The 23,303-nt window shown below is 44.1% G+C and overlaps 1 protein-coding gene across 2 annotated transcripts in view; it reads left to right on the top strand.

Moving 5' to 3' along the window:
• Positions 1 to 23,303, top strand: part of LOC142295178 (uncharacterized) — a 61,701-nt gene that overhangs the window by 22,766 nt on the left and 15,632 nt on the right. The window contains exons 2-3 of one of the 2 annotated variants that reach the window (XM_075338252.1): positions 10,241 to 10,352; positions 14,064 to 14,239. In XM_075338252.1, coding sequence (XP_075194367.1) covers positions 10,241 to 10,352; positions 14,064 to 14,239 — 288 coding nt within the window. Of the gene's footprint in view, positions 1 to 10,240; positions 10,353 to 14,047; positions 14,240 to 23,303 lie in introns of those variants that run through there. The other variant, XM_075338253.1, reaches the window with a different exon arrangement.

Here is a 23,303-nt window from a genome sequence, read left to right on the forward strand (position 1 = left end):
CAACACAAACACATGGGAAAGTGACAAGGACATATACTCATGCGAAAACAAAAGAGCTGGACAAGGAAAAAGAGGAGGACACACAGATATATGAGTATATGCAAGGAAACGTCGATGCCATTATTGTGCAACTTGAGCCCTGCTCATTTTAGGCTTCCAATCTGGATAAATTGCCTGAGCTTGCCACGTACGCCTTGGGGATCTTGTCGTGTCCTGCAGCCAGCGTTCTCTCGGAACCTGTCTTCAGTGCTGCTGGGGGTCTGCTGGCAGATAAGCACACGTGTCTTTCCACTGACAATGTAGACATGGCTCTCAGAGGACTTTTCTTCCCCTGGGTCAGCCAGGGGAGGCGAAAGGCACGCGTATTTTTGAGAGTGCTTCATGCAAAGCATCTTTTTCTTTTTCAAAAGGGGGGTCAACTGATGCCAGTCAAGTGGGGTGTGTGTGGCCCAATTAGTGGAAACGAGGAAGACTGTGGTTGGAGTCCCCTCGCTTTTGAAAAAAGAACCAAGATGAACAAGTCATGGCTCTCAGAGGACTTTTCTTCCCCTGGGTCATCCAGGGGAGGCGAAAGGCACGCGTATTTTTGAGAGTCCTTCATGCAAAGCATCTGTTTCATTTTGAAAAGGGGGATCAAGTGATGCCAGTCAAGTGGGGTGTGTGTGGCCCAATTAGTGGAAACAAGGGAGACTGTGGTTGGAGTCTCCTCGCTGTGTTTCTAAAAGAACCAAAATGAACAAATCATGGCTCTCAGAGGACTTTTCTTCCCCTGGGTCATCCAGGGGAGGCGAAAGGCACGCGTATTTTTGAGAGTGCTTCATGCAAAGCATCTGTTTCATTTTGAAAAGGGGGATCAAGTGATGCCAGTCAAGTGGGGTGTGTGTGGCCCAATTAGTGGAAACGAGGGAGACTGTGGTTGGAGTCCCCTCGATTTTGAAAAAAGAACCAAGATGAACAAGTCATGGCTCTCAGAGGACTTTTCTTCCCCTGGGTCATCCAGGGGAGGCGAAAGGCACGCAAATGTTTGAGAGTGCTTCATGCAAAGCATCTGTTTCATTTTGAAAAGGGGGATCAAGTGATGCCAGTCAAGTGGGGTGTGTGTGGCCCAACTAGTGGCAACGAGAGAGACTGTGGTTGGAGTCCCCTCGCTTTTGAAAAAAGAACCAAGATGAATAAGTCATGGCTCTCAGAGGACTTTTATTCCCCTGGGTAATCCAGGGGAGGCGAAAGGCACGCGTATTTTTGAGAGTGCTTCATGCAAAGCATCTGTTTCATTTTGAAAAGGGGGATCAAGTGATGCCAGTCAAGTGGGGTGTGTGTGGCCCAATTAGTGGAAACGAGGGAGACTGTGGTTGGAGTCCCCTTGCTGTGTTTTACATGATTTTCGAAGGGCATGACATGCCTAAGAGGTTGAGTTTCATCATCTGCAACTTCTTGGCAACAGAAGGCTGCCTTTACACCCTTTTGAGACCGAGGATTTTCGAGACCTTATGCCCATTGCAGTGCCCCAAGAGCCGATGGCCAGTCGTCATTCCTTTTCCAAGAAAGGCGTGCCCGCGCTACCACAGCAGGTCGCACACAACCTCACCGATTCCTTGAGAAACTCTGTGTGTGACAGGGTGCATTTCACCACAGATACTTGACCAGCATGGACAGGGGAGTTACATGTTGCTGACTGGGCATTGGGTAACTATGGTGAGAGATGGAGAAGTGTTTGCTGTTCAAGTCTTGCCATCCCCACGACTTGTGTGTCAATCCTTCCTCTGTATGTACAAGTTCCTCCACTGCTTCTGCCTCCTCAACCTCATGTGGGTCCTCCACCTCGGCCCAAACCCTGTGTGGTCAGGCCACCCTTCCTTGTAACTGCGCCCAAGGAATCCCACACACCTCCTTACTATGCTGGCAGCAGAGCTCAAGGCCATCAGGCAGTCAAATGTTTACTTTGAAATGTAGGGGAAATGTGAGACACCGCTGAGGAATTGTGGACGGTTAGCTCTGGAGAGTGAGACCGAGTTTCATCAATGGTTGTCTACACTCAACCAGCAGTCAGGGAAGGTCGGGTGCGACAATGATGCAAACCAGTCTGCGACCCTTCTTCAGGACAATGTGACACACGTGCCTTGTATGGCTCACGTGTTGAACCTGGTTGTCCAGCAATTTTTAAATTACCATCCCGGCCTACATGGCCTTGTGCAGCGGGCACGCTGCTATGTGCTCACTTTCATCCTTCGCACCCAGCAGCTCAACAACTTTCATCGCTCCTGAAGTCTTAGGGTCTGGCGGTTAAACGCCGGAAATGCGATGTTCCGACACGCAGGAATTGGAATCTGCACATGTTGCAGCATGTGTGGCAGTACCGCAGAGCCCTGCAGAAATACGGTATGACGTATACCCTGGGCTAACTTGATCCAGAGGTGGTGCAGATCACGCTGCTGGAGTGGTGTCAGATCAAGGACCTATGCACCCTTCTACACAGTTTACAAATGTCGACGAAGATGTTTAGCACTGGCGATGCCAATCTCAGCGTGACAATTATGGTCATCTACAAGATGGAGCACACTGTAAGCATTATTCGGAGTCAGGTGTTAGTCCAAGAGGAAGGTGAGGAAGTACAGGAGGAGTCATATGCAGAAGGGATAATAAAATCTACAAGGTCCATACGGTGAGCGGCACCTAGGCGGCAGTCATGGTGGGGGATAGGGATTAACAAGGGCGCATAGTATCAGCAAAAATTGTTGAGGAAGGTGCAGGAGCCCATGAAGAAATGGAGGACGAACTTGCGATGGGCATGGAAGACTCAGTTGATGAGTGAGAGATTGCTCACATTTCGGTTGTGCGAGGTTGGGGGGAGAGGGCAGAGGAAGGAGGCACGATTCTCACCTCTCTGCCACCAACACACCAAGGACTTGGTCCTCCTGGATGCACAAGACACATGAGCGCCTTCTTGCTGCACTACCTACAACATGACCCTCGGATTGTACGAATTCGAAGTAATGCTAACTACTGGGTTGCCACACTGTTAGATCCCCGGTACAAGACAAAATTTGGCAAAATAATTCCTGCCATAGAAAGGGACGCACGTATACAGGAGTATCTGCAGAAGGTGGTACGGATTCTTAGATCTGCTTTTCCAGTAAACACCAGTGCTGCACAGAGTGAATCTCAACGCTTTGTCATGGATAGGAGGAAATGGGCTTTTACTTGTCCACATCTGAGGGACCGAGGGCTGGCTGCTGTGCTGAGATGGCATTGAGTACGGTGTCCCTGCAGAGTTGCACTTTTGGTCATATACCAAATGAGTTCAAAAAGTACAGATGCTGGTGGAAAGGGGAACAGTTGTGTTGGAAAGGGGAAAAACGTTTTTGTCCGTGGGTTTGGGGGTTAAGCAAAAGTAACATTTGATGAAGAAACACCATCTGTTACGGTGGGACTGGCAGATTTGGATAAGGTGGTATATACTATGTTACCGCTATACAACGAAAATTAATAAGAAAAGAAAGAGAAAGGTATATATCCCCATCAGCAGTCAATGTCCAGCGTGCTCCCAGATGGAAAAGGAGAGGTTGGCAACTGGAAGGTTAGGTGGAGGATACAGAGCTGTGTGGCTATGAAACTAATAGTAGCCTGAACCGAGTTAGACGCCACTCGGATCTGGAGACTGGGAGCCCTGTTAGTGTCACAGGGTCCACACGCCCACCCAGCCCAGGAACTCCCTGTTAACATCACAGGGGCCATTGAGTACGCTGACTGTGTGCATTGGGGCCACACCTGTGGACAGCAGGCGCATCAGCAGCAACAGGCCTGTTAATGCCACTGGGCTCCACAAGCAGGACTTGTAGGACAGGAGCTGGTCTTAACCGTTCTGCGTTACCAACTGTGGTGGCGGCCTGCATCGACGCCCTATCCCTGCCTACCTCTGGCCTAAAGCCGCAATGGGTTCAACACTTGGAGGTGTGCTCTTTCGGAGCATAATAGAAGATTGCGCACCTCCTTGTTGGCTCCAGCCCGTTTTATAACCTGGGTCCACCCCAAACCAAGGTGGACCACAATGCACCTCCTGGAGACAAAAGCAGAGTGACACGTCATGAGTGGCATAACTAGCGTCCTATTTGGAACCGCAACTTCAATAATGACCTCATGGCTGCCACGACACAAACACCTCACCAGTCATCGTCTGACCATCAATAATGAGGTGACAAGTCATAGGGGCAGGCCTCTGCAAGCCATTTGGGAGTGGCCTGGCCACATTGTCAGGACACCTGATGCCCTGTGGTCTATATGGGCCCCCCACATCAGGGGCAGGGCCAAAGAGTTCATTACCTTACCTAGTCTCTGATGCAGTAAGTGCCTGAGCATGCTCAGTAGCATGAAATACAGTCTCTGAAAAAAGACTATCAGCTTTAGCATGGTGTCTAGGCACAACACAGGACTTAGACCCGGCACGGAATGCAAGTACCTGTGCAAAGAGGCTTTTCACACTAAGTGTGGGAGCATGCGCTGTATCCCGAAATGAAGACTTAGCCTCAGGAATGGCACAGTCAGGCTGAGCATACTCACTAGGCGAAACACTGTAGTTAGGCTGCAGCTGGGGTCAATCGGCACACGCATGCGCACTAGCTGCCTCTCCACACTTACACGTGGAGGAGAAATTGCTCTTCGGGTGTGGACTTGGAGATGTTGTCTATGAACAGAAGGAAAAGCTAAAGGAAGCCTCACTTTCTATCCCTCCGAATTATCAAATGCAGCAATGAATTCCCTGAGTTTGCTATAACATTAGCGTAGCAAAATGTGCATGAGGGTGTCATGCAGAGGCGCTGCACATAGATTTGCACCAGTGGGGCACTAATGGAGTACAACAGCCACTTCTTGTATGCCACTAAAGCCTGCTTTACACGTTACAATTAGTTGTACAATCGCATTTGCGATGTGACACGCCCAGGTTGCATACGAGATCTTATGAGATTGCACGTAGGTCGTTCATTTGCTGTCACACGAGCGTTAGTAGTCTATGTTAAATTGATCAATTTTATGTGCGTTCCTTTAGATCATGTGTTCTGTGACGTATGCATTGGGCACCTTTTTTTTTTTTTTTTTTTTTTTTTTTTCTTTTTTATTTATTGACTTGACAAGCGTGTGTATGTAATGTGTAGGGATGCGTTTTTACTATGTCATCTGCCATTCAGCTCTGCTACATGGCCGCTGACAGCAGACACAGACAGCCATGTAGCAGAGCTGAATGGCCGATGACAGCAGACACAGAAAGAGCCGCACTGTCAGAATGAACTCGGGTGAACTTCACCCGACTTCATTGTCATGCTGCGGCTCTGTCTGTGTCGCATCCTGATTAGCGGTCACCTGTGAAGGATTCACCGGTGACCGCTAAACTCCTGAGTAACTGAATTGAGCAGCCCTCTCTCCTATACTCACCGATCCCCGATCCCGCTGCACGGCATTCACACTGCTCCAGCGGCTTTTACTATTTTGAAAAAGCCGGCCGCCCATTAAACAATCTCGTAATCCCTGCTTTCCCCGCCCACTGGCGCCTATGATTGGTTACAGTGAGACACGCCCCCACGCTGAGTGACAGGTGTCACACTGCACCCAATCACAGCAGCCGGTGGGCGTGTCTATACTGTGTAGTGAAATAAATAATTAAATAATTAAAAAAAACGGTGTGCGGTCCCCCCCAATTTTAAAACCAGCCAGATAAAGCCATACGGGTGAAGGCTGGTATTCTCAGGATGGGGAGCTCCACGTTATGGGGAGCCCCCCAGCCTAACAATATCAGCCAACAGCCGCCCAGAATTGCCGCATACATTAAATGCGACAGTTCTGGGACTGTACCCGGCTCTTCCCGATTTGCCCTGGTGCGTTGGCAAATCGGGGTAATAAGGAGTTATTGGCAGCCCATAGCTGCCAATAAGTCCTAGATTAATCATGTCAGGCGTCTATGAGACACCCTCCATGATTAATCTGTAAATTACAGTAAATAAACACACACACACGAAAAAATCCTTTATTAGAAATAAAAAACACAAACATATACCCTGGTTAACCACTTTAATCAGTCCAAAAAAGCCCTCCATGTCCGGCGGAATCCAGGATGCTCCAGCGTCGCTTCCAGCGCTGCTGCATGGAGGTGACCGGAGCTGCAGAATACACCGCCGCTCCTGTCACCTCCACACAGCAACTGAAGACAGCCGCGCGATCAGCTGGGCTGTCACTGAGGTTACCCGCGGCCACCGCTGGATCCAGTGACAGCGGGTAATCTCAGTGACAGCTCAGCTGATCGCGCGGCTGTCTTCAGTTGCTGCGTGGAGGTGACAGGAGCGGCGGTGTATTCTGCAGCTCCGGTCACCTCCATGCAGCAGCGCTGGAAGCGACGCTGGAGCATCCTGGATTCCGCCGGACATGGAGGGCTTTTTTGGACTGATTAAAGTGGTTAACCAGGGTATATGTTTGTGTTTTTTATTTCTAATAAAGGATTTTTTCGTGTGTGTGTGTTTATTTACTGTAATTTACAGATTAATCATGGAGGGTGTCTCATAGACGCCTGACATGATTAATCTAGGACTTATTGGCAGCTATGGGCTGCCAATAACTCCTTATTACCCCGATTTGCCAACGCACCAGGGCAAATCGGGAAGAGCCGGGTACAGTCCCAGAACTGTCGCATCTAATGTATGCGGCAATTCTGGGCGGCTGTTGGCTGATATTGTTAGGCTGGGGTGCTCCCCATAACGTGGAGCTCCCCATCCTGAGAATACCAGCCTTCAGCCGTATGGCTTTATCTGGCTGGTTTTAAAATTGGGGGGGACCGCACACCGTTTTTTTTAATTATTTAATTATTTATTTCACTACACAGTATAGACACGCCCACCGGCTGCTGTGATTGGGTGCAGTGTGACACCTGTCACTCAGCGTGGGGGCGTGTCTCACTGTAACCAATCATAGGCGCCGGTGGGCGGGAATAGCAGGGAATACGAGATTGTTTAATGGGCGGCCGGCTTTTTCAAAACAGTAAAAGCCGCCGGAGCAGTGTGAACGCCGTGCAGCGCCGGGGATCGTGGATCGGTGAGTATATGAGAGAGGGGGATAGATTGACATGGACAGAGAGTGAGGGACAGAGATAGTGACCGACTGACAGAGATTACTGAATGACAGACATTGTGAGGCGCTTCAGAACGCAGCTTTTCAGCTGCGCTCTGAAGCGGACCTTTTTTAAGCTGCGGTGCAGAGCGCACACCTGCGCACATAGCATCAGACACCAAAATCGTATGAGGGATGTCACACGTTACAATTGACTAGGTTTGTGCAACAAAACGCTCAATTCTAGACAAAGATACGATGTGTTTGCGATCAACGGTTTTGCGTTCAATCCTGATCGCACGTAGCTGTCACACGCAGATACCTCACTAACGATGCCGGATGTGCGTCACTTACAACTTGACCCGAACGACGGATTGTGAGATATATTGAAGCGTGTGTAGCGGGCTTAAGTTTACTCAATTTTTGCTATTATAATGTATTAGTAACAATGAGTTTGAGTGTGCAATGCAGGCAGACGTGCTGCAAATATCTTTGCACTTGTGGGACAATACAGAAGTCCAACAGCCACGTTTAGGATGCCACTAAGTTCACTCAGTTGTTTGCTAGTATAATGTATTAGTAACAATGAGTTTGAGTGTGCAATGCAGGCAGACGTGCTGCAAATATCTTTGCACTTATGGGACAATACAGAAGTCCAACAGCCACTTTTAGGATGTCACTAAGTTTCCTCAGTGTTTGCTAGTATAATGGCTTAGTAACAATGAGTTGGAGTGTGCAATGCAGGCAGACGTGCTGCAAATATCTTTGCACTTGTGGGACAATTCAGAAGTCCAACAGCCACGTTTAGGATGCCACTAAGTTCACTCAGTGTTTGCTAGTATAATGGCTTAGTAACAATGAGTTTGAGTGTGCAATGCAGGCAGACGTGCTGCAAATATCTTTGCACTTGTGGGACAATACAGAAGTCCAACAGCCACGTTTAGGATGCCACTAAGTTCACTCAGTGTTTGCTAGTATAATGGCTTAGTAACAATGAGTTTGAGTGTGCAATGCAGACAGACGTGCTGCAAATATCTTTGCACTTGTGGGACAATACAGAAGTCCAACAGCCACGTTTAGGATGCCACTAAGTTCACTCAGTGTTTGCTAGTATAATGGCTTAGTAACAATGAGTTTGAGTGTGCAATGCAGGCAGACATGCTGCAAATATCTTTGCACTTGTGGGACAATACAGAAGTCGAACAGCCACGTTTAGGATGCCACTAAGTTCACTCAGTGTTTGCTAGTATAATGGCTTAGTAACAATGAGTTTGATTGTGCAATGCAGGCAGACGTGCTGCAAATATCTTTGCACTTGAGGGACAATACAGAAGTCCAACAGCCACGTTTAGGATGCCACTAAGTTCACTCAGTGTTTGCTAGTATAATGGCTTAGTAACAATGAGTTTGAGTGTGCAATGCAGGCAGACGTGCTGCAAATATCTTTGCACTTGTGGGATAATACAGAAGTCCAACAGCCACGTTTAGGATGCCACTAAGTTCACTCAGTGTTTGCTAGTATAATGGCTTAGTAACAATGAGTTTGAGTGTGCAAAGGGCAGGAGGGTACAGTGGCAGGGTTGTGGGTCTCGGGGTAGAGGAAAGGAAGCCTCCCTTTCTATCCCTCCTAATGGGGAAATGCAGCTTGGAAATCCCTGACCTTAGCTACACAGACGCTGTCATCTTGTGTAGCTGTTAAACTCTGTTTTCACGGACCTGTCACCTATGGCTCTGACCCTGCCGGTATTAGCCCTTAAAAGGACTGATAGAAACTTCTATCCCTATTCTGTATAGCGCTGTGTATAGAGCGTACACAGCGGTATCGGAGCTAGGCGCTGCGCCAGCGGTGACTGACACCAAGGACGCAGAAGGCAGATAATGGCGTGCTGGAGGAAAATGTCCGTTTTTATAATGCAGGGACATGTGACATGGACATCCTATCACACATGCCGTTGCTTCTCTGGCTAAAAGTCCACTTAGCTGTGTGTGTGTCTGGGATTGGCTGACATGCTGGCCCGCCCCACTACACGCGCGTGCTTAGGGAAGGAAGACAAGGAAAAAATAAAAATGGCGATCGCCATTATCCATACAGCAGTGATCTGAATGCGCTGTTCCCGCACACTTTACACTGAAATTTCATAATAGTGTGAGTCACAGAGTGACTTACACTATTACAGCGGAAAGCCTGCTAGGAATTAGCTGGTCTTTTTGCTGCTAGAACAGTTCTCAAACGTATCTAGAACTATCGAGCTTTAGCAAAAAGCTCGAGTTCTAGTTCTATCTAGAACAGCCCCCAAAATCACTCGAGCCGCGAACTGGAGAACCTCGAACCACGAACCGCGCTCAACTCTATTCAAAACGCAAATGGCAAAAACAATTGACATGTTGCTTCTTTGAAAAGCAGAGTTTTTGCCCAAATTTCTGCCACAAAAAGGCACCTTTTTGAACTGCATAGTGCGGACAAGAAACCCAAATTCCCATAGACTATGCTTGAAAAGCAGAACACATCCATTTTGGCATTAAACGCTGCAGTTGAAAAAGCAGCAAAAAAGCAGGTACAAAGCAGGTAAAAAGCAACGTGGACACATAGCCTAAACGCTGCGGTTGAAAAAGCAGGTAAAAAGCAGGTAAAAAGCAACGTGGACACATAGCCTAAAACATATGGCATTTCTGAATGGCACAATTTAAAGGCCATTGTTGAAGTTTATTTTGCGGTTGGTAAACAACAGCAATTCTAACAGTGAAAACTATATATATATATATATATATATATATATATATATATATATAAAAAAATAAATGGCAAATGGCAGAATTGCATTATTTTCATTTACCATTTTCGCTGCAGTTGTAATTTTCTGGTTTTTCATTAAATTGTACGATACAAAGAAGGGTGCCTTTAAAATTTACAGCTAGGAAAAAACAATGACTCGTATGGCTACGTCAAAGGAAAAATAAATAGTTATAGCTCTTGAAATAAGGCAAGGAGAAACGAAAGAAATAAAAACAGAAAATATTACTGGTTATTAAAGGGTTAAGTTCCATGCTCCTTTTGAAGCTTTGTAATAAAATGTACTGCACACATAACATCACATTATAATTCTGCAAAATTATATTTGTGTAAAACTCATCTGTTTCTTTTTCCTTGCAGCAAATGATTCCTGTGATTTGGAAGTTAAATTTTCATCCAAGAACTTTGAAAATATCCTTACCTGGTCAACGCCAATTACAAAAGGAGTTCGTTACAATGTATTGTATAACACGTGAGTTAAAATTTCTCTTTGTGAAATAGTTATTTCACTTATAGCCAGACTTTGCTGACACTGTTGTCTGTGGTTTCGAATTCCAATACCAGATCGCAATACCAAGTAAACTACACAATGCGGCACGCCCCGTGGTAAAAGGTGGAGATAGCAAAAGTGCAAAATGCTGATGAATCCTCATTCCTACCATCCATGATTATTGTTCTTAGTGTCATAGTTGAACCTAGAAAAGCCTTGTCTTGTCTTAGGTGCCAGTCACAGACATGTGTAGTGCACCATGCCGGCAGGCAATCTGCTACTATTGCTGAAAAGCACTATATAATTTGCTTTGCACTAAACAACACTAAAAATTCTTGCTGCATCCTGCAAAGGTAAAAAATACATGAGGTATTAGTTTTTATTTTGACTAAAATATACACCTCACTAACCACATCAAGGGTCATGATCCCCTTTTAAGTCTATAAACTAAACTTAATATGAAAAGCAATTTAGTGAAAAAGACATTAGCTAAAAAAAATATATCACATAAAAAAATCCATACTTAAAAATATCTGCTCGCAATACTAAAATACTGCAAGATTCCAACAGGCCCCGGAGATACAGTATATGTGGAAGTAGCATAGGAGCAACCACCTGAAGAACAACCACCTACTCACCTACCATCCATGGAGGAAGGGGGAGGTGGCGGCTTACAGGACTAGTGTGTATATATTGGCTCCTGATGGTATGTATATTGTTTAGAATGTACAGTTGAAATCAGAAGTTTCCATACACTATCTCAAAAGACACATCTGCATATTTTCTCACTAACTGGCATAAAACCAGAATAAAACTTTCCCATTTTAGGTCAATTAGGATTACCAAAATTATTTATATTTGCCAAATGCCAGAGTAATGAGAGAGAGAATGTTTTAACCACGGGGAAGACTATTCTCCTTATGGAGAGCTGACAAACCAGTCTGGCTGTCAGTAAAGGGTGCTTTACACGCAGCGACATCGCTAACGATGGCTCTTGTGAAAGCACCCGCCCCCGTCCTTTGTGCGTCACGGGCAAATCGCTGCCCGTGGTGCACAAAATCGCTAGTACCCATCTCATGTACTTACCTTCCTAGCGACGTCGCTGTGGCCGGCGATCAGCCTTTTTCTAAGGGGGTGGTTTGTGCGGCGTCACAGCGACGTCACACGGCAGGCGTCCAATCGAAGCAGAGGGGCGGAGAGCAGCTACATGAAACTCACGCCCACCTCATTGCTGGAGGATGCAGGTACGGTGTTATTCGTCGTTCCTGGGGTGTCACACTTAGCGATGTGTGCTGCCTCAGGAACAACGAACAACCTGCGTCCAAAAGCAGCAATGATATTTGGGAAATGGACGACATGTCAACAGTCAACGATTTGGTGAGTATTTTGCATTGTTAGCGGTCGCTCGTACATGTCACACGCAACAACGTCGCTAACGAGGCCGGATGTGCGTCACGAATTCCGTGACCCCAATGACATCTCGTTAGCGATGTCGTTGCATGTAAAGCGGCCTTAAGGGGACTTATAGCTGCAATGCCCCTCTGGGAATTATTCAAATTGTCCCTCCAGTGAGGAAGGAGACAAACTCTAACACCACCTATTGGAAGTAGCAATCCTAAAAGTCAAAAGTGGCTTTTTTTTTTTTTTTTAATAACTGAATGTTTTAAAAGTGGCTTTTTAAACAAGCCTTTTCATAAGAATTAGGATTAATTGCCAGATCAGAATCCCAATTTGCAGACACGATGTTTCAGGGTGATTGCCCCTCGTCAGTGCAAAGTGTGGGTATCTGATCTAGCTTAATCCTAAGTCTTATGAAAAGTCTTGTTTAAAAAAACACTTTTGACTTTTAGAATTGCTACTTCCAATAGGTGGCTCTAGAGTTTGTCTCCTTCCTCACTGGAGGGACAATTTGAAGAATGTTTTAAGGCATTTTTATTACTTACTGCAAAGTCAAAAGTTTACATACATTTCATTAGTATTTGGTACCATTGACCTTAAACTCTATGACTTGGGTCAAATATGTTTTATATCCTGCCACAAGCTTCTCACAATAGTTGGTAGGAATTTTGGCCCATTTCTCCTGACAGAACTGGTGTAACTGAGCCATGTTTGTAGGTCGCCTTGCTCGCATCTGCCTTTTCAGCTTTGCCCATAAATTTTCAAAAGGATTGAGATCAGGGTTTTGTGATGGCCACTCCAAAATATTGACTTTGTTATCCTTAAACCACTTTGCAACCATTTTGGCAGTATCCTTCAGGTCATTGTCCATTTGGAAGACCCATTTCCGCCCAATATTTAAATTCCTGGCTGATGTCTTGAGATGTTGCTTCAGTATTGCCACATAATTTTCTTTCCTCTTGATGCCATCTATTTTGTGAAGTGCACCAGTCCCCTGCAGCAAAACAACCCCACAACATGATGCTGCCACCTCTGTGTTTCACAGTTGGGATGGTGTTCTAAGGCTTCAAAGCTTCTCCCTTTTTCCTCCAAACGTAACGATGGTCATTATGGCCAAACAGTTCAATTGATTCTCTTGCATGCGGAGATTAGAGCACTAGTGCAGAAAAGATGGAGAACTTAATCTCTTCATCTTCTCTGTTGTCTGTCTCGGCGTTTATTGGACTGCACTTGGATGTCAGCAGTGCAGTCCGATATTTGCCACACACCCATAGAGTTGGATAGGTGTGCATGAGTTGAGATATGCTGTCAATTACAGCGTGCAGCGATTTCTGTTATGACAAATCGGCATGAGAAAAAAAATAGCTAGCCAGCACTGCCCCATAGTACAACATTAGATCTAATGCTATCCGATAAAACATTGGCTGGCGCTCATCCGTGCTATACGGTGATGTGATTGAGGCCTAAGTATCAGGCTATTGCCATGTTTAACAAAATCTTAGATAACCTCTTTAGGGCTCTCTTAAGTAAAGTGCTGCACCTTGCATATACTGATATTTTCTTAATCTACAGATAGAGTAAGGGGCACTTTGCACACTGCGACATCGCAGGTGCGATGTCGGTGGGGGTCAAATTGAAAATGACGCACTTCCGGCATCGCATGCGACATCGCAGTGTGTAAAGGCTGGATGATACGATTAACGAGCGCAAAAGCGTCGTAATCGTATCATCGGTACAGCGTCGGCGTAATCCATAATTACGCTGACGCAATGGTCCGATGCTGTTCCTCGCTCCTGCGGCAGCACACATCGCTGTGTGTGAAGTCGCAGGAGCGAGGAACGTCTCCTACCGGCCTCACTGCGGCTTCCGTAGGCTATGCGGAAGGAAGGAGGTGGGCAGGATGTTTACATCCTGCTCATCTCCGCCCCTCCGCTCTGATTGGCCGCCTGCCGTGTGACGTCGCAGTGACGCCGCACGACCCGCCCCCTTAACAAGGAGGTGGGTCGCCGGCCACAGGGACGTCGCACGGCAGGTGAGTGTGTGTGTGAAGCTGGCGTAGCGATAACTTTCGCTATGCCAGCTATCACCACATATCGCTGCTGCGACGGGGGCGGGCACTATCGCACTCGGCATCGCAGCATCGGCCTGCGATGTCGTAGTGTGCAAAGCCCGCCTTAATACAGAAATGACAGCAATGTCAGTTGATTGTTTTTAGAACTCTACAACTGTCTTTTAAGCAAAATGTTGTAACTTTTGTCTATTATGTGTTCTCTTATTAGTTCCCTTGTCTCATAGGTATGGGACTGAGCCCTGGCATGAGAAAGCAGAATGCACAAATATCACTCAAAATTGGTGTGATCTAAGAAATGAAACAAGCGCTCCTTCAGAAGACTATTATGGCATGGTCACTATCAATGGCCAAGGCTGTAACACATCAAGAAAAACAGATAGATTTAAGCCATTATTAGAATGTGAGTATGCACATCTTATCTATATACAGTAATATGTTGAGGGCTAGACACAGACAGCAGAGTATACATGTTTAAGGACAATATATGGGCTTTAGCTCTTCAAAACCGTATGGTCATAAGTATGAGGTTCATGTTATGAACAACATCTTTCTTTGTTCATCAATAACGCCTTGCCAGTATATCATTTCATCAATTACTGTGAATATAGCCCATAACGCCCCAACTTTTGAAGACCAGAAAGCAAGATAAAGTATGCAGCACGCCACAGTAATTTTGACCATCCCCCAAGCCACATCCCAAGCTAAACCCATTTGGCAATGAGAAACGTTCAGCAGATGCCCCGGACTGTTCATTCATTCATAGTTGTATCAGCCAGAACTTTCTGATGTTTATATAACCTTAACTATATGACATGTTTCTTTTCTGTTTATGTATGGCCGTGTTCATATGTTGCAGAAATCCAGCGGGTTTTGTTCTCTACTGCTGTCCGCACCAAATTATATAATAACAATCTTCTCTAATATATTTTTGCTGCATTTCTTATGCCTTTTCCCCATTATTTCATGTGTTTTTTATGCAGATGTGAATCTGCATTTTTAAGCGGTTTTATAGTACAGAAAAGCTTTAATTCTGCACTTAAAAAAGTAACTGTAGTTACTTTTATGCATTTTTAAATGGAGAATCAAAGCTTTTCTGTAGTATTAAAATACATAAAAACCAAGCTTCACATTTGCAACAAACATATCAAATATTTGGGAAAATGCAGAAAAATGCAACAAACACAATAATCAGAGAAGATTGTTATTGGGTTGTGTGGTGCGGACACCTGCAGAAAAAAACGCAGTATTTATGCTATGTGTGAACATGGCCTCAGCGTTACATTTTTATTACATTTTTTATGTTTTTTAATAGAGAAAAATAATTGCATCATTTTTTTTTGCCATTTAGCAATCCCTATAAATAATCTGATGGCTGTGTTGTTCAGTTCATTATAATAACTGGGGCACAAAATATGTCCATGTTATTTGCTGATTTGTGCTTTTTTTTTTTTTTTTTTTTTTAAAGGGCAATCAAAATGACATTACTCTATTTTTTTTTATTTTTTTCTAGTAATTTTATTAGAAGAATATAAAAATCTTTTACTCTCCATCTACAGTACAGGATATAGAGATGCTCTGCTCTGTACAATGGATTTGTATGTTCAGTGTAACTTGCTGTTGTGTCAGAGGCTGCAATGCAGGTTAATCAATATAAAATCCTGGCTCTGATGGCAGCAGAGCCTGTAGCTCAACAGCTAGGTCTGTTGTAATGTGTTTGAAAGTTGCAGCTTTGATTCCAAGAAGAGTGAAAAACAAAATTATTGTCATTTATTTTCTCATTTCTCATTTCTTTAAAGTAGTTTTATAGGAACAAAACAATCTGACGTCTTCCTTCACCTACATAGTATATATATATATATATATATATATATATATATATATATATATATATATATATATATATATATATATATATATATATATATATATATATATGCAGTATATATCTATCTATATTTCAATGTAACTGAATAATTTGCTTTTGGCTTCTCAGCCTGCAATACGGGTCAAGATCACCAAATCCTCCTCTAACCCTCAGTACAGACAGTGGCTCAATGGTAAAGCCACTACCTATGGACAAAGCGCTCACAAACTCATGAGTTCTAGTCCTGTTGCTGGAAACCAGAGCAGACAAAAATGTAATAATGTATTTTCTCTCTGTTAACCAGATGTTATACAACCTGTCCCTAAAGAATGAAATGGAAGTTTTTGGCTAGATGACAGTATGACACTATTTAGATCAGGGATCTCAAAGTTGGCTGGGTGTATGGGCCGCAGAAAGAAAACCAAAATTCGGCGGGCCGCATTGATTTTAGGACAAAGTGATATTTTTATTGGTACCATATTTTTTTTTCTCTACACCTTTGGATCACTGTTTTCGAAAAATGTTTTGCTTATTTATTATAACAGACGTGCACTTTTTTGTTTAAAAACACTTTGGGGAAAAAAGTATTTAGGATCTGCATACAAACTGCGTTTTTTGCCGTGGTTTTGCCGTGGTTTTTGCTGCAGAAAAGGTGCAGTTTTTGTTCATTACCTTTCTGCAGTCTTTCTTCAACAAAATCTATAGGAGATCCAAAATGCTGTGCATACACTGCGTTTTTTTCCTATAGGTTTTGCTGCAGAATTTCTGCAGCAAAAAATAAATAGCATGTCACTTCTTTTCCGCAGGTACCTGCGTTTTTTGCCATAGATAATGTTAAAAAAAACCGCGGCGACCAACCTGCGGAAAAAACGCAGCAAAACCGTGGCAAACCGTGGGTGCGTTACTACTGTGTTTTTTTCCGTGGGTGCGATATTCTGCCAGAGGGTGCGGATTTTTCTTAAGAAAAAGTTATTTCCCAGTGCGCACAGGGCCTAGTCAGTCACCAATTGTGCAAGTTCTCCCACTCAAAAAGATGAGGCCGGCCTGTAATTGACATCATAGGTAGACCATAACTATGATAGACAAAATGAGAAAAAAAAATCCACAAAAATCACCTTGTCTGATTTGGCAAGATTTTATTTGCAAATTATGGTGGAAAATAAGTATTTAGTCAATAACAAAAGTTCATCTCAATATTTTGTTATATATCCATTGTTGGCAATGACAGTGGTCAAACGTTTTCTGTAAGTCTTCAAAAGGTTGCCACACACTGTTGTGGTATGTTGGCCCATTCCTCCATGCAGCTCTCCTCTAGAGCAGTGATGTTTTGGGCCTGTCGCTGGGCAACATGGACTTTCAACTTTCAACCCCTTCCAAAGGTTTTCTATGGGGTTGAGATTTGGACACTGGCTAGGCCACTCAAGGACCTTTATATGCTTCCTGTGAAGCCACTCCTTTGTTGCTCTGGCATTGTACTTGGGATCATGCTGAAAGACCCAGCCACGTTTCATCTTCAATGCCCTTGCTGATGGAAGGAGATTTGAACTCAAAACGATACAAAACATGGCCCCATTCATTCTTTCATGTACATGGATCAAGTCGTCCTTATTCCTTTGCAGAGAAACAGCCTTAAAGCATGATATTGCCACCCCCATGCTTCACAGTAGGTAAGGTTTTCTTTGGATGCAACTCAGCATTCTGTTTCCTCCTAACACAGTGAGTTGTGTTTCTACCAAACAGTTAAAAAAGTTTGTTTAAAAGAACTGAGAGTCCTCAGTGGTTGATACCTTTTAATGGCTAACTGAAAAGATGGTAATAATTGCAAGCTTTCGAGACTACTCAGGTCTCTTCATCAGGCTCAATATAACACAAAATCTGAAGAGTCACATATTTATACACAACAGGACATAGAATGGGGCAGTAAAAAAACAAAAAACCAAACAAGTTATCTGAAGCAGAACTATCACTATGGCAAGTGATAGTTCTGCTTCAGATAACTTGTTTTTTTTACTGCACTATTCTATGTCCTGTTGCGTATAAATATGTGACTTCAGATTTTGTATTATATTGAGCCTGATGAAGAGACCTGAGTAGTCTTGAAAGCTTGCTTTTATTACTATCTTTTCAGTTAGCCAATAAAAGGTATCAACCACTGAGGACTCTCAGTTCTTTTAAAGAAACTTTTTTTTATCTCTATTGGCTAACATGGTACAAAGATATATTTTACCTATACCAAACCGTTCTAATTTGGTATCATCAGACCATATGACATTCTCCCAATAATCTTGTGGATAATCCAAATGCTCTCTAGCAAACTTCAGATGGGCCCGGACATGTACTGGCTTAAGCAGGTGAACACGTCAGGCACTGCAGGATCTGAGTCCCTGGCGGCGTAGTGTTTTACTGATGGTAGCCTTTGTTACGGTGGTCCCAGCTCTATGCAGGTCATTTACTAGGTCCCCCTGTGTGGTTCTGGGATTTTTGCTCACCATTCTTGTGATCATTTTGACCCCTTGGGGTGAGATCTTGCGTGGAGCCCCAGATCGAGGGAGATTATCAGTGGTCTTCTATGTCTTCCATTTTCCTATTATTGCTCCCACAGTTGATTTAATCACACAAAGCTGCTTGCCTATTGCAGATTCAGTCTTCCAGGCCTGGTGCAAAGCTACAATTTTGTTTTTGGTGTCCTCCGGCAGCTCTTTGGTGTTCACCATAGTGGAGTTTGGAGTGTGACTGTTTGAGGTTGTAGACAGGTGTCTTTTATACTGATAAGTTCAAACAGGTGCCATTACTACAGGTAATGAGTGGAGGATAGAGGACCCTCTTAAAGAAGTTCCAGGTCTGTGAGAGCCCGAAATCTTGCATTTTTTTAGATGACTAAATAATTTGCAAAAAACAAATATTGCTAAATCAGAGAAGGTGATTTTCTGGATTTGTTTTCTCATTTTGTCTCTCATAGCTGTGGTCTACCTATTATGTCAATTACAATTACAATTGGTGGCTGACTAAATACATTTTTTTCCCCACTGTATTTAAAACATTTTTTATGGTAAAAAATAATACTGTATTTATTTTTTTTATATTTTATCCCTTTCTTGTAAGTAATATAGTTTTACAATTAGCATCATATAGTAATTTTGGTCAACATCTTTTACTAATGTCCCCCATCCGGTTCCCCTTCTTAATGTAATGTTCCCATCCTTGTCTCCGTTTTGTAGTAATGCACACATCCTTGTCACCATCCTGTAGTAATGTGCCCATCCTGTAGTAATGTGCCCATCCTTGTGCCGATGCTGTAGTAATGTGCCCATCCTTGTCCCCTTTTACAAATGTGCCCCATCCTTGTCCCTATCCTGTAGTAATGTGCCCATCCTGTAGTAATGTGTCCATCCTGTAGTAATGTGCCAATCCTTGTCTTCATCCTATAGTAATGTGCACATACTGTAGTAATATCCCCCATCCTTGTGCCCATCCTGAAATAATGTGCCCATCCTTGTCCCCTTTTACAATTGTGCCCTATCCTTGTCCCCATTCTGTAGTAATGTACCCAATCTTGTCCCCATCCTGTAGTAATGTGCACATTATTGTCCACTTTTACAAATGTCCTCTATCTTTTCCCCCATCCTGTAGTAATGTGCCCATCCTGTAGTAGTGTGCCCCAGCTTTGTCCCCTTTAACTATTGTACCTATCCTTGTCCCCATTCCTGTTGTAATGTGCTTATTCTGGTCCCCATTCTGTAGTAATGTACCCATCCTTGTCCCCATCCTGTAGTTATATGCCCATTGTGTCCAGTATTAATGTGCCCATGATTGTTCCCTTTTACAAATGTGTCCCATCCATGTCCCAATCCTGTAGTAATGTGCACATCCTGTAGTAGTGTGCCCCATCCATGTCCCCATTCTTCAGTAATGTGCCCATCCTTGTCTTCTTTTACAAATATGCCTCATCCTTGTCCCCATCCTGTAGTATTGTGCCCATCCTGTAGTAATGTGTCCATCCTTGTCCCCTTTAACTAATGTGCCCTATCCTTGTCCCCATCCTGTAGTAATGTGCCCCATCCTGTAGTAATGTGCCCCACCTTTGTCCCCATCCTGTAGTAATGTGCCCATTCTTGTCCCCTTTTACTATTGTGCCTATGCAGGTCCTCCTCTTGCAGTAATGTCCCCTTTACTGATCCTCTTCTTGTAGCAATATGTCCAAGCCTTCTCCCCTATTGTGCCATTCTACACACACACACACACACACACACACACACACACACACACACACACTAGCAATGTCCCATCTTGGTCCCCTATTGTACCACTCTACACACATGCTAGCAATGTCCCATCCTGAACCCCTATTGTGCCATGCCATTCTACACACACACACACACACACACACACACCAAAACATTCTTCTCACGGGACTGCGGGCCGCAAGAAGCAGCATGAGGGGCCGCATGTGTGTTTGGGACTTCTGACTTAGATGAAGATGAAATAGAAATTTTTGTCTGGATGATAAATTTTGCACTAATTAGATAATGAAATAGCAATTTTGGGCTGGACCGCACAATTACCACTATTAAGATGATGAAATGGCAATTTTTGGCTGGACCACAGATTTTTCAATCTCTAGATGATTAAATAACTTTTGGAAGGACCACACAATTAGCAATCATATTATAAACCATAAAGGGATCTAACATATAGAGCATTAAGCATACCCTTTTAAATGGGCTGAGAATGCATTCACATTCTTAACCTTATGGATATCAACCAGTTACCTGGTTGCCAGGTACTACAGGCTATCGGTCTGATTGCTGGGACCCCCTGTAGACAGTGATCTCTGGATTCTTCTGCTGCAGGATAAATAGCAGTAGAATAAGATGGCCTACACATTGGACATATTTCAAGTGTCTTTAGCATCCCAAGATGAACCCCGAAAATTTAGGGGGGAAACGCATCGGGATTGTCTAGTTATCCCTGCAGATAAGTAACTGGAATTTTTTACTGATATATAGGCCCTGTCATGTACAAGTGTAGAATCAAAAATTGAACATGTATATTTGTACCATAACAGTACATATGACTATATGACATGTATTCAGCACTTTGCACTTGGTGGTGGTATCAGGTTTATCTCTCGTTAATGGTAAGGGCACTGAGGGTCAGCCGCCGTGGAGCGGGGGCACCCAAAACAGTAAGGTGATTCAATCTCCGCTGATAGGTAGGGGCAATCTTAGAGAATTCAAAGAGGTCTTGTCTGCCATGCAAGACAAAATCTGCTCTCGTTCTTCTGGCTTCCACACACGTTTGCGTTCCAAACCAGGGCATTTGGCAAGGAACATAGTGGATGCATCAAGTTTCTTCTGATCTGACACAGACTCAGTACCTTGTCGCCCACCACTGATAACACCACGCCCATGTCCACTTCCCTGTCCCTTAAAAGCTGGCATTTTTTGTCATTTTGGATTTTGATGACATATTTGCAGCAAAATTTGACCCCAAAAATATTGTGGAAAAAGTATCAGTGAGTTCTTTTTACCAGGCAGCCCAAAATGCTAGTACTACTGCTTCGTATTTGGCAAGCCCACTAGCACCATATTAATGTAGCTGATTTGGATGTCACAAGACAAGGTGTGTGACCCCCAAAATATTGGGGAAAAAGGACTCGTGCGTTTGGTGAATCAGGCAGCACACAATGCTAGTAGTATTGCTTTGAATTTTGCAACCCCACCAGCAACGTATTAATGTGGACAGCACAAGCCAAACTGTGACCCTAAAAATATAGAGGAAAGAGGACTGGTGCGTTTAGTGTATCAGGCAGCTCAAAATGCTAGTAGTACTGCTTTGTATTTGGTAAGCCCACTAGCAATGTATTAATGTGGCTGATGTGGATGGCACAAGCCAACCTGTGACCCCAAAAATATTCGGGGAAAAAAAGACCAAATCTTTTAAACAAGAGGCAGCACAAAATGACACTACTCTGTGTGCTGGACAAAAAGAGCTCTGCCTCTGACAAAAGCTGTTCTTATATGGACACTGGAAGACCAGTTTAACCTCTCCCTACCTAATCCACAATCTCTCCCTCCTTGTACTGTGAGCTTGCTCAATGGTTTCCGCACTTAAATGAGCTATTATATTCTAGTACTATGGAGGTAGTGACAGGCTCCTTTAAACTCTGTCCCTGCTCCAAAATCTATCCCTTCCTACACTACACTGACCTAGTATACACTACAGGTAGCCCTGAAAAGGGCGTTTATGTTATTAGGAGGCCTAAAAATTCTCCCCAGCAGCTACTTGCTCTGTCCCTAAACTGATACAATGCTGGTTCTGGATGCAGTGTGCGCAAAATGGTGTCGGAAGGGCTTTTATAGTCCCTATGATGTTGCACAGCCAGCCAATCACAGTATTGCCACAACTAGAGTTGAGGAGTACCTAACTATTTGTACTCGCTATACTCATAATGAATACTGTTTAATACTAGCGTATTTGTTCCAAATAGCATGTACAATGCAAGTCAATGGGGAAAACTCGCAAAGTAACGAATAACCTGAATGCCGCACTATTTGCTACTCGTACGAATAGTACGGCACACGGGTTATTTGTTACTTTGCTAGATTTTCTCCATTGACTTGCATTGCACTCGCTATTTGGAACGAAAACGCAAGAATTAGACAGTACTCGTTGAGCATAGTGAGTACGAATAATTAGGTACTCGTTCAACTCTAGCCACAACCAACATGGCTGCAGCATTACTGTGATTGGTTTAGAAGCCCAACATGTTTAGTGGCTGCAAATCAGGCACCAAGCCTGCTGGGTGGGACATACGAATATCGCGAGGTGAGTACACAAAAACTCGCAATGTAACGAGTAACCGGAATACCGTATTATCCGTGCGAGTAGCAAATAGTAACAATTACACTTGCTCATCATTAGTGGTGATGTACAGTGCCAGATGGTTGTCCCCCCCCCCAACTAGGGCTGGTTCCTGGGGAAGCTGGTGTAAGTATAGTGCAGCAGAGAATAATCAGCCAGAGACAGGACAGGGAGCTCTTACCTTTTACTGAAGTTTTGCAGAAAAACAGTCCAGAACTTTCTGTGCTGCATATACTAGGATGGTGATCTGACCTACCCCAATGAGAGTTCAGTTTCTGTGCTGTATGGTAGTGTATTCTTCCTTCTGCTACTTCCCTAACTGGGAAAAGGTATCTTGAAATCCTGGGATTTTCAAGACAGAAAAACTCTGGATCATTGATCCCTTCCAGCAAGCAGGCAGCTTGAATCCTATGGAAACACTTACTGTTGCTAGTAGAAGTTTCCGGATTCAACAACATTGCTGAGGTCCTGGGCAAATTTACTGCTCCTTCTAAAAAGTCTGTAAGCAGTCTCTCAGTTTGACACTGACCCTGGAAGTCTAGGTGGCCTAGGGACTGATACCCTGCCAATTTGCAGCTGGCCCTCCAGAGGTTTCAACAGTCTCCTCAGGCCAGGACTGTCTCCATTTTACATTCCACTCACACGCTCACTCTGACACCAACTCCAACTGACTTTTACCCCACACTAAGCTCCTCCCCCTCTCCTTCTAGGGTGTGCACGCAAGTCTTGTTATCAG

The sequence above is a fragment of the Anomaloglossus baeobatrachus genome, chromosome 3 (genome assembly GCF_048569485.1).
Source record: "Anomaloglossus baeobatrachus isolate aAnoBae1 chromosome 3, aAnoBae1.hap1, whole genome shotgun sequence".
Classification (NCBI taxonomy): Eukaryota; Metazoa; Chordata; class Amphibia; order Anura; family Aromobatidae; genus Anomaloglossus; species Anomaloglossus baeobatrachus.